The 15,077-nt window shown below is 35.5% G+C and overlaps 1 protein-coding gene across 1 annotated transcript; it reads right to left on the bottom strand.

Moving 5' to 3' along the window:
* Positions 1–823: 823 nt before the first annotated feature.
* LOC110916874 (wall-associated receptor kinase 2) lies at positions 824–13,778 on the bottom strand. Its single transcript, XM_022161527.2, is given in 4 exon segments — positions 824–1,438; positions 1,441–2,085; positions 12,595–12,762; positions 12,851–13,778. Coding segments are annotated over 4 exon segments (2,292 nt in total). The 5' UTR covers positions 13,764–13,778; the 3' UTR covers positions 824–872.
* Positions 13,779–15,077: the final 1,299 nt, after the last annotated feature.

Below are 15,077 nucleotides of genomic sequence, written 5' to 3' on the forward strand. Positions count from 1 at the left end.
AAAATTTCTTCTCATTTGAACTCTTCACTATATATATATATATATATATATATATATATATATATATATATATATATGGGAAGTTTCAAATGAAAACCACTAGTTAACGCGAAAACTCGAAAACTAATTAAAAAAAGCCAAAAAAACATGCAAAAAAATTTTTTTTTAAAAATTTTTTTTTTTCAATCAAATTTTCGCAGGTTTTTTTATTAAAAAAAAAAAAAATTTCAAAAAAAAAAAAAAAAAAAATTTTTTGTGTAGTGCACATGTGTAATACTGCACATGTGTCTGTGTACTACACATGTGTATTATTACACATGTGCACTACACAAATTTTTTTTTTTTTTTTTTTTTTTTGAAAAAAAGTTTTTTTTATATATAAAAACTAGCGATTTTTATTAAAAAAATTGAAAAAAAAAAAAAAATTTTTTTTGTGTGTTTTTTAGGCTTTTTTTAGTTAGTTTTCGAGTTTTCGCGTTAAAAGTGGTTTTCATTTGAACCATCCCCTATATATATATATATATATATATATATATATATATATATATATATAATTGTACTAAAAATTATATAAATTATATTTGAGATTAATAACGTTAAAATCAGTATGAGAAATTTTGTTCGTGTAACTATTTATCTTTTATATCTGGACACTTTCAAGCCCATTTTATTAGAAGTTTGCAAAACTTCCATAGCAGTTCATGTTATCAGCACACAAGGATATTTCCTATGCTTAAAAAAAACTGTTTTTACAATAGCTGACGTATATTCATTAATATAAATACAAAGAAAAAGTGAAAATAATATTAACAGTGAATATTAATAGACCTCCATCTACTGAGCCATCACGTCCATTTCCATGATGAATTATGTCATCGGAGAATATTTGAAGGATACACAAGACCAGTGTTGATGCTGAAACCAGAAGAGATATCCCCTATACCTGAATGTTGGTTTATTGGTTCATCGTAAAGGTCAGTTTCTTGGTTCTCCACGTTTAACAAGTTTGCATTCTCTTCATCATCACCATGTTGACTCGCCCATGGATGTTGAGTAAACTTGCGTAATCCTTCAAGTTTAGTCGCCACTTCTTTCATTGTTGGTCGCTCATCGCCCGTGAGATTAAGGCATCTTTTCACAAGCTCTCCAATTTGTTGTAGCTGCTCTAGTGTACCTTCCCTTACAACTCTAGGTTCAAGAATCTGAAACAAACGGTCCCCTTTTAGTGACATAATGAAATAAGTTGCTAAATTTCGTTCATCTTCAATTCGGTCCATACACAACGGCTTCTTTCCAGTCAACAACTCAGCAAGCACAACTCCAAAGCTATAAACATCACTCTTTTCAGTTAACTGACTCGTGTGAAAGTACTCAGGATCTAAGTACCCTAATGTCCCTTGGACGAGCGTGGAAACTTGTGTTTGATCAATGGGTACGAAGCCCCAAAATCCGCGATCTTTGTGGTGTAATTATCGTCTAATAAAATGTTTGCGGATTTCACATCTCTATGGAAAATAGGGGTCGATGTAGCTGAATGAAGATATGAAAGTGCACCAGCAGCTTCGGCCGCTACTCTTAACCGATTCTCCCACGATAACCAAGTCATGGTTCCTATTCCATGAATATGATTATAAAGAGTTCCGTTAGATACATACTCATATACCAATAATGGAACCTCTGTCTCTAAACAACAACCCAAAAGCTTCACCACGTTCCGATGGTTAACTTTTGTTAAGATGATCACTTCATTGATGAATAATTCAATTTGGGTTTCATCCATAACTCGTGACTTCTTGATTGCTACGACTCGTTGATCTGTTAGAATGCCTTTGTATACAGTACCATAACCACCACGACCCAAGATCCGGACTTCGGCGTAATTGTTGGTGGCTTTCTCTAACTCTAGTGCTGTGAAGACCTTTGTTGAATCGACATTGCCTTCATTGGTTGTGATACGTTGTTTGAGTAGAAAACCACCATTTTGTTGAAAAAACTTCTTTCGGAGCTTAACGAGGTTCTTCTTCTTGATGACAAAATAGAGCCACCTTATTCCTACTAAAATGGCAAAGAAACCAAACCCCATTCCTGCATTTTGACACATATATGACAGCCGAATTAGCAACCACGATGATGCCGAATGATTCAGTGTCATATCAGTGGTAATCTTTATGTGATATCCCGGGCCAATTCAAATTTAAGGCCCATCTAATATACTTTTTTAGCGAATAACCTTCTCTTTTATTTCCAACTAAAAACAGCAAGCTAGCAAAACTAAATACTTAATAGTTTAAGGTATTAAATACATATTATAAATATACTAGATTATAACCCCGTGTATTACACGGGTTAAATAAATAAATTTTATATACTAAATAATAAAACAATATATCTTTAAAAACCTCATTTATTGCACGAGTTGATCAAATATAATTTTATATATTAAATAATAAAAAAATTATATCTATAAGATCCATATTGTACGGGTTGAATAAATATAATTTTATGTACCAAATAAAAAAGTTATATCTTTAAAACCACGTGTATCACACAGGTTAAATAAATGTAATATTGTTTACCAAATAATAAAATAATACATCTTTAAAAATATGTGTACTACACGGTTTGAATAAATGTAATTTTCTGTAGTAAATAATAAAAATTATATATCCTTAAAAAACCCCGTGTATTGTGCGAATTGAATAAATCTAATTTTATATAACAAATAATAAAAAAGTTATATCTTAGAAAACCTCATGTATTACATGGGTCGAGTAAATGTAATTTGTACAGTGAAAATAAAAATATTTAATACATTAATACAAAGTTTGGTTTTCGTGATAAAAATAGACTATTTTGTTGTTGCAAAATTTGTTAACGAAGTCTCAATAAATTTAACCTTTTATTTAAAATTCCGTAAATGTATAAATGATAAATAATATTAATTAATGTTATTTTAAGTTTCGAAAATCTATTTGATACCAAACTAAACAAAACGTTCAAATATATAGTTAAGGTTAAATTAGGTAACTAAATTTGAATTCGAAGTAAATAGATAAATAAAAAAGTAATAATTAATTCAAATAAATAATATTATAAATGAGAATGAGATTAAACTAAATAATATTATCCATAAGATATTAAATTAAACAATATTTAGTGGGAGGATTATCTGTAATTAATTAGAAGAGATTAAATTAAAATAATAATTATATATAAGAGATGGCCTAATATGATGACACGTGTCCCTAAAGTGGTTTCTGTAGATCCCAAAACGTATCCGGATCACAGTGGTTGGTTGTTTTAGTCCAAAACACCTATTGATTAAGTGCTTGAACTATGAAAAGTCAAGAAAGATCAAGAATGAAGATGAAGCTAATGGATTGATGAATACAACTAGTGTTGTATTGAATCCAAACAATAAGATATAACAATAACAACCTTGGATATCAGATTAGAGCACACAGTATAGAGATTTGATGTAAACAACACTTGATTCACCAAAGAGCCAAAAGCTTGGCTAGGTTACAATGCTTGGGGTATTTATAGAAGACTCCTGACTTGCCAGCAAATGTATAAATTTGCTGGAATCTTAACTACACCAAGTCAGGATTACAGCTATCAAAATATTACAATATTAGCCCCTAGACTTTACAAAGTCTAATAAACTTAACCAAAACAATCCATAACCATCTAAAGCAAGTACCAACGGTCTCATATGACCTAACAATATTCCCCCTAGACCGTTGCGTACTTGATCGTTCTTCATTCTTGTTTAGCGTTTTAGACCCTAATCGACTCAAGTACCTACGGTCTCAAAATGGTCTAACAATATTCCCCCTAGACCGTTGCGTACTTGAGCGTCTTCATTCCTTGACTCTGGTGACAGGATTTGTTGCGTCTTTTCCCATGATGTGCTGTGATGGAGTTTGCTTGTTATCAACTTCACTTGCATCCTTCAATGTGACATTGTATGTGGATGACATTGGAGATTTAATTTCTCGGAATTCTGATTCTGATGAAAGAAGCTTGTCTTTTGAAGCAAGCGATTGATGATAACTTCTTTCTTCTCTCGAGCTTTGTCACACTCTTTCTTTTCTTCAATTTTTGAATAACATCTCCATCATCTCAGTCTTTCTTTCTCTCACCTTTCTCACAGCTCACGTGTATCCCTTCACGGGTAAAGTTGGCATCTCAAGATCAGCTTGTAGCACCGAATCACCCCGCCTTTTCTTTCGCTTGTATCTGCTTTATGCAACCTGTTGGGGATTTCAATATCTTGTTCTTCGTTTTAGTGTGAGAAACTTCAAATAAAACATTTGCAGAATATATCTTCAATCAAGTTTTGGTGTTGTTTGAGAGGTTGTGGTGGTTGGATCAGCTGTTGAAGCACAACTTCCTTCCTTTGTTTTCTCGTGCTTTTTTTTTTTTTTTTGCTTCTTTCTTTTTCTGTTCTTTTTCTTTTCTTTTCTCCATTTTGTCTACCACATCAAGCATTTCTCTCTTCAATCTCCAGGCACGTTCTACTGCTCGTTGAAATAACGCTGCCTCTTCAAGGTTAGCATTGCCTGCTCCAACATTAATACGGCTAGCGTTCAACATGGTGAGATCTGAGAGCCCGAACTTAAACACATCCATCGGATCCAGAATGCGAATATCAACATTTTCATTCGACCTGATCACAGCTTCACCGGTTTTGCTATCGTAAAACCATTTCTTGAAATCCTTTAGAGCGACAGAGATTTCTTCTGGAAGCTTAATTCTAGTGACAACTTTAGCTGGGTTGATTACCCACGTCACTTTTCCTTTGCCTGTAACAGGATCGATGGTGGTTTTTGATACTCTTCGTCTAGGGCGCTGCGGAGTGTGATTTTGAAAACCTTTGTTACATTCTTTGGCGATTATTCGTTCAAAATCATTCCCAATTCCTCTGTCTTCATGGTTTAGTAGATCTAGACGCCCAAGTTCTCGTAGATCCCATCTTGGAAGAGAGAAAAGATCAAATCCAGTTTCAAAGTACTGAATTACTCCACCGCGTCTCTTTACCACGAACATTCCTCTAGATTTATGCTTTGATTGTGCTTTAGCGTTTTATCCCATTCTAGATTCTTCACCATACTGATGATCTTGATCTTAACTGGAAGTGAATCTTGTACACGAAATTTCTTCAAAAATATAAGAGAGTTTCGGTTTCAAGGTTGAAGAAAATGGTTGTTATGTGAAAAATTTGAAATGAAACCGTTTATGGGGTTTTGTACGGAAATTGGATAGCCAGCGAAATAATAATTTCGCTAGCATCTTAATTTCGCCGCCCCTGAGATATTTTGAGACAATTTTTAATTTCGCTCGTTGATTTCAAACTTTCTCGAAAAACGTGCCCATTTTTGATTAAAACATTGTTTATTTCGAAATATTCACAATAATGGTAAAATTTGGGCCATTTTGACTCCGAACTTCAAGTTTCTTGCTTTGGGAGGTTCCACTTAATACAAATTTCCTTGAAATATCCGACGCTCACCGAACTTACCTGCAGAAGATCATATTGCCAACACTTGCCAAATTCTTAATATATTATTATTATTTTACTAACCAGGGCACAAGAAAAACTGCCAGTATGTTTGTCCACTTAAATCCATGCATCCTTCTTTCAACATGCCTTCGGAGAGCGCTTTTATCATGTTTTCGGTAATATTGACAAGTCTTCGATGGCCCCCACACAAGCTATTGAGAATAGAATCATTACGCCCTCGTGAGTCCCACATCAGGACATACCCCCGCGATCAAGGTATGCACAAAGATTCTTCATAACAGGTGAGAATATTGGCTTCATTCTCTTCAACGATAGAACGGAGATCAGGTCTGTACTTTCGTACAACAGAGATCCCAAGAGCCATCGAGGGTTAAGATAGATAGTTCGGTGAACAGGTCAGTACCACCGTACAGCAGAGTTACCAAACTGATCTATCAAAGTATTTGGCCAAAGATGGCACTTATTATGGATTTTGGCCAAAAATGGCGCTTATTAGAAAGGGTTAGGCCCTTTTTTTTTAAGGCACTTATTATTTAAAAGAATATCATAGCGTTTAGGTCAGCATGTATCTGGATGCAGCAGAAGAACAACTATGATATCCTCCGAATGAAATACCAATATAAAGACCCGAAATCTCAGACTTTGGCAATCTGTCAACGCAAGATTTAAGACCATTAAGCCATATGCCGCAACGTGTTACCCACTGAGATGCGTAATGCCTGAGAAAAGCCAGAATTCTTGTGTAGACATTATGTTTTGCTCCCTAACAGCAGTTTACTCATCGGTGTTGCTGAATCTACCGACATGTCGTTGCTTGGTACCCCGATTTCTTTTTGTTTTCTGTGATAGCAAGAAATGACAGAGTGTTAGCAATTTTCTATCACTTCCTCACGCAGGAGTCAGATATAAGCAATCGTTTGGATTTTCTGAAAATATCCCCCCTAAAATCTTTATTTTCGTGAGTCCCTTTTCCCGAAAATAAAATTTTAATAAGAAAATCTTTTTGGTGAGCAACGCTTTCCGATACTTGTTTTACTTTCAACAAACGTTTTTTTTTTTTTTTTTTTTTTTTTTTTTTTTTTTTTTAAATCAGATTCATTTCCAGTCAAGGAAATTGACCATTTCCAACCAGGTTACCACTGATTGAAACGAGTTTTGTCAAAAGCTTTCGTGAAAATATCGGCTCGCTGTTGTGTTGTATTCATTGGCACCACTTGAATGTACCCCTTCTCGTATGCATCTCGAATTGCGTGAATTCGAATTTCAATATTCTTTGTTCTGGAGTGATGGGTGGGATTCTTCACAATTCCCAGACATGCCTTATTGTCGATGAATATTGGAGTCTTAATGATGTTGATTCCATAATCCAATGACTGATTTTGTATCCACGGAACTGGTGAACAACAACTGTAGGCCGTGGTGTGCTCTGATTTTGTATCCAAAGCAGTGACTCCGATTCTGAAGCCTTTGAGATCAAACAGGTCAGGTTATCATTTGTCTTGATTTTTTTTATGTTGAGCACGTGTGTGTTGTTTTGTCTTGGAGCAGTAAGCATGATCATTTCTGTGTTACACTCATGAGATTGTAGCACAATTCTGGAACATAGTTGACATTTTCCAACGTGAGGGTTTCAGACACCACATCTCCTATTCCAACGATCTTTCCTCCCTTCTCGTGTCCAGCGAAAGACACGAAATTACCATCAATAAAACGAAAATTCTTCAGAAGCTCCTTCAAGCCTGTCATGTTTCTTGAACATCCGCTTTCGACATGCCAAATGTATTCCATGAGCATTCGAAGCCATTTCTGGAGTTTATTCTGAAATACAAGAATATACACAAATTAGATTGATTTGGGAACCCGGACTTGCTTCATTTTGAATCTATCGTGGTTTTGAGCCACGATGTCCTCTTTTTGTTTCCAAAAATATGTTGTTGAATTAACTAGATTTTTAACAGATTTCTTAAGATAATCAAGCTGATATGTCAAATTTTTGACAAAATCATATTCTGGTTTAGGAAAATTCTTGGTTTTACAATGTTTCGCTGTATGTCCTAAATGACCACAGCGAAAACATCGTTTGCGTCTGGGTCTTTTGGTGTTGGAAGATGATGTATGTGATGAGTGTCTTGAGCTTTCTCCTTTCTTCACTTTCTTGTCAACTCGACTTTCATCTTCTGAACATTCTTCTTCATTGTCGGAATCTGATGAACTTTCTGATGTTTGATATTCACTTGAATTTTGTTCTTCACTTGCTTCGTAACTTGAATCACTGCAGCTTGGATCTTCACTTGAACTTTCTGAATTTTGATCGTCATTTGTTTCGTCACTTGAATCTTTGGAGCTCTCACCTTTTGTTGTTTGATCTTCACTTGAAGTTTCTGATTTTTGCTCTTCATTAGAAGTTGATGTTTCTTCTTCCTTTTCTGAGGCAGAAAAGCTTGTTTCTTCTTCCTTTTCTAAGGCAGAAAAGCTTGTTTCTTTTTCCTTTTCTGAGGCAGAAAAGCTTGAATCTTCTTTGCTGCTTTCTTCAGTGACTTCCATTTCTGAATCTGTCATACCTATTTGAGATGGAATAAATTCTGGTATTTCCTCGGTGAGGAATTTTCCAAAACTGTTCCTTTTCAATTCTGGCACAAATATAGGAGATTCACACACATTTTTATCATCACAAAATGCAGAATTTAAATCATGACATTCAAACATAGTATGTTCACGATCACGAGTCTTAAATGTAGGCACATGGCCCTTACTGTCATCTAAAGAGTTAAATTTAGGCACATGGCCATTACATTCATCCCGAATATTGTTTCTCTTATCACAGTTCCAGGCGAACCAGTTAATAGTGGAATAACTGTCGCCTGAATAGCCTATTCCTATTTTTGAACCGCCGCAGTCTCCATCCTCATCGCACACATCTTCTTTACAGACAATTGGATCTGCATTACTTTTAGAAATCTTAGCGGTTGTTTCGTTTTCACCAGAGTCGATTTGCTCTACAGAGGCCTTTTCATCAATAAGATCGTTTTCGGGATGAGGAGTTGGCATAGGCACATAGTTTTTGCTATGTGGTGGAAAGAAGAGTTTTCTTTCATTTCCTTGCCTATCCTTATACCCGATCCCGTCTTTCATATACGTTGGTCGTTGGCAATTTTTGATGTCAGTAAAGGCCTTTTGACTGACATTCCATTTGTCTATGATAATTTGCAATTTATTCTTTTCGTTCAAAGCTTTTTCTAGTCTATCTGTGAGATCGTTAATGATGAAATCTTTTCTAAACACAAATTCTTTTAGAGTCTGCATTTCAGTTAAAGTTGAATTCAACTTTCTCTGATATGCGGCCTCGTTCTGTTTAAGCTCTTTGTTAAATTTTAAAGCTTTGTCTTTTTGTCTCTCAAATTCTAGATTTAGAGACTTGTAATGTGCCACGACATCAACGCATGCTGGTGTGCATAACTTTACTTTAAAGCTATGTGGAATACTATTTACCAAGTCTTTGTCAGCTTTTTCTTTTGAAGATTCTGTTTTCATTGCTGCGACTGAGACTTTCTTTTTGTCTTTCTTCTGGTCAGATGACTCCTTAGGAACATGCTCCTTAGCTTCTTCAGAATTCTTTTCTTTCTCAGGCTCCGGGGAGGTGAGAATGCTTTTCAGACCCTTGTCAGCAATGTTGTCACCTTTTGGAATTCCAGCTATTGGTTTCTCAAACTGATTTGATGAGGACCCGCTTGAGATCTTTGCCATAAGAGCTTTGTTGACTTGTTCCTTGGCTTCAGCATTCTCTTCAGCTTGAGTGTCACCGAGCACAACTGTCTTTTCACTGGACCGTGGAGCCTTTGATGCGCTTGCGGAAGCGTTGAAGTAAGTCGTGTCCGAAGCTTGTTGACTAACACCTTCAGATGCAAGAAGTGCCACGTTCTTCAATCCTGCAGAAGTCTGAGCAGGCTTCGGGGTGTAACCAGTCGTATTCATTTCCCGTTTGTTAACATCCATTTCAAAATCCTTCAAAGTGTTGATCAAATCGGTTAGAGTGACAGGATTTGGATTGTTGAGGAAATCCCTTTTGATCATCATGCACTTCAGGCTCCATTCCTTTGTAAGTGAGTCCAAAAGCTTCTTTATGGCAGCACAGTTAGTGATATGATTTCATGCCTTCTTCATCTTGGTCATCATATTTCGAAAGCGACTGATATGATCGGAAAGGCTTTCTCCACGAATTCCACAAAACAGGTCGTATTGCTTCTGCACCATGATTCTTTTGCTCTCAATCAGCTCTTCGTTTCCCTCGTAATATTCGATCAAAGCAAGCCAGAGTTCATTTGCAGTTCTGTATTTTTCAAACATGTTACAATCATCAGTTGACAGAGCCATGGTTAAGGCGGCATGTGCATGGCGGTCACGTTGGATTAGGGCCTTGTCTTCATCAGTGAAGGTTGTAGAGTCATTGTTAGTGACTATCGCATCTCCTCGAACCACCGTTGGAATGTGGGTTCCAGCGGTGACCGAGAGCCACAGATTGTAGTATGTGTACTCGAAGAACGATTGAATGCGAGTTTTCCAAGTGCTAAAGTCTTCCGCCCCTTTCAACTTTGGCGGGCGAGTGGTGGTTCCAGTTTCAAGTTCCGCTTCAGCAATTGGACTCGGTAGATTCAGCGACATCTTTCCTTGTTTTAGATAAACGTGAGCTGAAACAGACCTTAAATTCGCTGACAGGAGCTTTAATTTCGCCAATGAACGATGTTGATTGAGGACCTTCGCTAGCTAGTCCGCTATCTTCGCTGGGAAGTTATGTAAGCCTGCACGAGCGATCACTTATCTTCGCTTACAAATCAAAACACAAACAGGGGTTAGGTTAATTTCACCGGTGACCGTGATAAGAACGCTGTGGTTCGCTATCACGGCTCTCGAAGTCGCCTTAGATAATTTCGCTCAGGGAACAAATGACACTATTTCGCTGATGATCAACAATTTCGCTCGAACAATGGTCGGCGAAATTGATGATTATGCGATAAAACACTCAAGGATCTGAATTAATTCGCTATATTCAACGCTGAGTTCGCTGTCTTCAACAGATAAATTCGCCATATTCAAAAATTGTTCGCTGGCTTCAAGTTAAATTCGCTGGACAGAGGGTTTAACACGAACTAAAACCCTCTAATCACTCAAAAACAGCCCAAAAACCATGTTTTGATGCACCAAAATGTCCAAAATAACTCCCTAATCAAGTATTAACAACAACCTATCGATTAAACACACCAAATCAATCCATTTTAAGTCCAATAATTTGAAAAACCTTGAAACTTTGAAAAACCTTCAAAACAATGAAAAATCTCAACAAGAACACAACAACCAAGAGCACAAAGGCTCTGATACCAAATTGTAGATCCCAAAACGTATCCGGATCACAGTGGTTGGTTGTTTTAGTCCAAAACACCTATTGATTAAGTGCTTGAACTATGAAAAGTCAAGAAAGAAGAATGAAGATGAAGCTAATGGATTGATGAATACAACTAGTGTTGTATTGAATCCAAACAATAAGATATAACAATAACAACCTTGGATATCAGATTAGAGCACACAATATAGAGATTTGATGTAAACAACACTTGATTCACCAAAGAGCCAAAAGCTTGGCTAGGTTACAATGCTTGGGGTATTTATAGAAGACTCCTGACTTGCCAGCAAATGTATAAATTTGCTGGAATCTTAACTACACCAAGTCAGGATTACAACTATCAAAATATTACAATATTAGCCCCTAGACTTTACAAAGTCTAATGAACTTAACCAAAACAATCCATAACCATCTAAAGCAAGTACCAACGGTCTCATATGACCTAACAATATTCCCCCTAGACCGTTGCGTACTTGATCGTTCTTCATTCTTGTTTAGCGTTTTAGACCCTAATCGACTCAAGTACCTACGGTCTCAAAATGGTCTAACAGTTTCTTTTATTATATAGTTAGATTAGATTAGATTAGATCAGATGACAAATAATATATAAATACATCAAATACCTATTATACAAAATTAAATACTTTATAGTTTACGATATTAAAGAAATTATTTTTTAATTTATATATATTATAAAAATATATATAACAAATAATAGGATAGGGAATGGTTCAAATGAAAACCCCTTTTATCGTGAAAACTCGAAAACTAACTAAAAAAGCCTAAAAAACACACAATTTTTTTTCATTTTTTCATTTTTTTCAATTTTTTTAGTTAAAAATCGCAGGTTTTTTTATATAAAAAATTTTTTTAAAAAAAAAAATAATTTTGTTGTATTGCACATGTGTAATAATTCACATGTGTAGTACCATATTACACATGTGCACTACAAATTTTTTTTTTTTTTTTTTGAAAAAAAATGTTTTTTTTTATATAATTTAAATAACGAAAATTGGTATGCAAAAATAATAATAATAATAATAATAAAAATTGTTATGCTTTTTAGTCTTTTTTAGTTAGTTTTCGAGTTTTGACGATAATTAGTGTTTTTCATTTTAACCTTCCCTTAATAGGATATAATCACAAAACAAATAGACTAAAAAAATTAAGGACACAATAATTGGAGGCCTAAATATATCAATGCCTCAGTTTGCACACATCCTCATTAACCTTCACAAAACGGAATACGAAAGTCCCCTACCTTCACCGAGAATAGATTTCTCCATCGTTGACATTCTATCTATATTTTTTAAATGTTATTTTATTTTCACCTCTTCTTTATGATAGATTTGGTCTTCTTTAGGCCGTCGGCAAATTTCCTCTTACTTTCTTATAAGTGAATTAAATAAAATTTACACCTTTTTTCTAACTTGTATGTTTTTAAGCTTGGAACTGTCATAATATAGAAACAACCTTTCTACTTTATAAGTTTTTGACTTCCCTTTCTCAAGGTCTCTTTTTTAGTTTTTGTGATAGATGCTGGTTCCTTAACTTACGTTTTACTATAAGCCCATAATTACCAAGTTTTTTTTTTTTTTTTTTAATTTATTTTTTTTTTAAATCACATGCATGTACGATTACACAGTTAAATGAAACAATGAAATGAACTTACCTAGAGACAACTTTATAACAGGAAACTCTGACTTTTTCTTGGCACAACCTCGCCCGTTTTTCAGGCCATCTCCAACGTACCCATCTTCGCAACTACACGTATAACTTCCAGGCGTATTCGTACAAACACCGTTACAAAGATTATTAGGATCCGCACATTCGTTAATGTCTGAAAGGTAAGTAATTTTCAGTTATTCTAGTTGATTGATAGTTTAAGGTTGAAACCTGAATTCGATCATCAAAATAACAATACTAACCATGGCAACCTGGCTCTAGATATGGTTGACCTTCATATCCATTATTGCAAATGCATCTATATCCTGGAACTCCAGTATCCGAATCAACACACCAGCTATTCGCTTGACAAGCCAACACACCAGCATTCCTAGCCTCGCGACAGCTCAAGTTTCCAACCACCCAATCAACCAATATAGGAACACTAGCCATAGTCCGGTTCCTGAAATTGGGGTCCATAAAATCCGACACCCCATTAAACGTAAACCGTTCTTGCTCACCAAAAAACGAGTAAGTACAAGGATCAAAAGACCAGATGGTAGTGTGGTTGGTATCAGTCATACTAGCAACAGAAGTGTAGTAAAACTTGAGTGCCTTTGGGATTGATGTTTGACAGCACCCGACACCTGAACACGACCCATTTACCACCTCCTCGGGTTTTGAACACAGTGCTATGCAGCCACTGGTGAAGTTCGGTAGGCCTACATATAAGGCGAAATCATCACACCCGATTAAAGTGAACTGATTTTTTTGTGAAAATGAAAAGGGTGATGCCCGGTCAAGTCTTGCGCCAGCCGGTTTGTCTTCGGTGATGTTTCCGAATGGATCGTAACATCGGCTTGCAACCTTGTTGGCCACTCGGAAAGTGTAATCGGTGAATTCCAGGATAATGAGACCTCCACTTTGGGTTCTGGGAGGATTAACACTAGTGTTGCATGTGATTTCGAACCATTCGCTTAGAAAGCAACCTGGACCGATGCCAAACGGATAGGGAATAGTTACGTTTCCGCACTGGCTTTGGCACCCGGGTTTGGTCACGTTGGCGGTTTTTGTTATGGTGATTACATCGCCTGTGGTGGTAGATTGAGATGTGGACTGTGTGATTGCTAACATAATCAAGAACAGAAATAATTCGGTGTTTCTTGTGAAGTTCATGATGGTTGACTTGAATCGAGGATGATGTTTTGCAGTGGAAATTGATTTGAAGAGAATGAGTTTTCGTTTGTTGTTTATATATTGGTTGTTTTCGGTTTTTAACTTCAAATGATGTTGTCATTTTCGCAAGTTGTTGCATATCTCATTGACCTTACCTAATCCAATCTTAGTTTATTAATGTTTACATGTTTGTTTCCGTTTACATCCGATCATCGACTTTGTACATCTAGAGTAACTTTGTGAAAAGAATATTGGATATATATATATATATATATATATATATATATATGAATGTTAATTACGTACTTCATTCTTAGTTTAAAGATATTTATTGAAGAACAAGTTTAAAAACTGGTTTATAAATCACACCAGATTGGGTTCAAAAATAGTTCAACCAGAACCGAGTTGTATTTGGCAGTTCAACTGAGTTGATAAGTTAACTCTATAATTCCATAAATTACCCACATACATACAGATTTATAAACACCAGCTATTATATACACCAGCAATATATGATACATATTGACTCACTAAGACTATATAGTATACACACACATCATACTACGGTCAACAACAACAAAAATCAAAATACAAATCGCAAATTGGAGTATAAACCATGAACGATAAATCTAGAATAAAATTGGTAGATGAAGATGGAAGTCTGGAACGAAGATAGAGTGAGGGAAGTAGGTTTTGAGTTTTGATCGATAGAGATGGAATATAGAAAGTCGCTACTCGTTAGGTTAAAACCATGGGAGTAAACATGGAGATATGCCGAAAAAGAGTAAATATCCATACCCAAAATCTAATCTGCACAGTGTCGGTATAGCGGTTCAAATCGGTATATCGGATTTTACTGGTGATACAAAGTCGTGTCGTTTCCCCTATTTACTGGGGTATTTCATACCACATTTACATCTAACACCGGTAGTACGGTAATACTCATATAACTGGCCGGTATTTATCGGTTTTTAAAACATTGAAGAACAACATGAATCATACTATCTCTCTATATCAGAATGTAAGTCAACATATCTCAATAAAATGCAATGCATCTATCTCACTATATATAGCTGATAGAGAGGCCATAAGATGTAACCGACTCTATAACTAACTCTCATAACAAACTAGTCTAATAACTAACTTAATGGACTATTGCCACACACTAATATTTGTAGCTCCTTATAATGATCTTTATAAAACCTGTTCCTTGTTGTTTAATGCATAAACAAGTGCATAATCCAAGTTTATACACAACCGCAACAAGAACTCGATCAATAACACAAAGAATATCACTTCAAAGTTTGCTTGTGT

The sequence above is a fragment of the Helianthus annuus genome, chromosome 16 (genome assembly GCF_002127325.2).
Source record: "Helianthus annuus cultivar XRQ/B chromosome 16, HanXRQr2.0-SUNRISE, whole genome shotgun sequence".
NCBI lineage: Eukaryota > Viridiplantae > Streptophyta > Magnoliopsida > Asterales > Asteraceae > Helianthus > Helianthus annuus.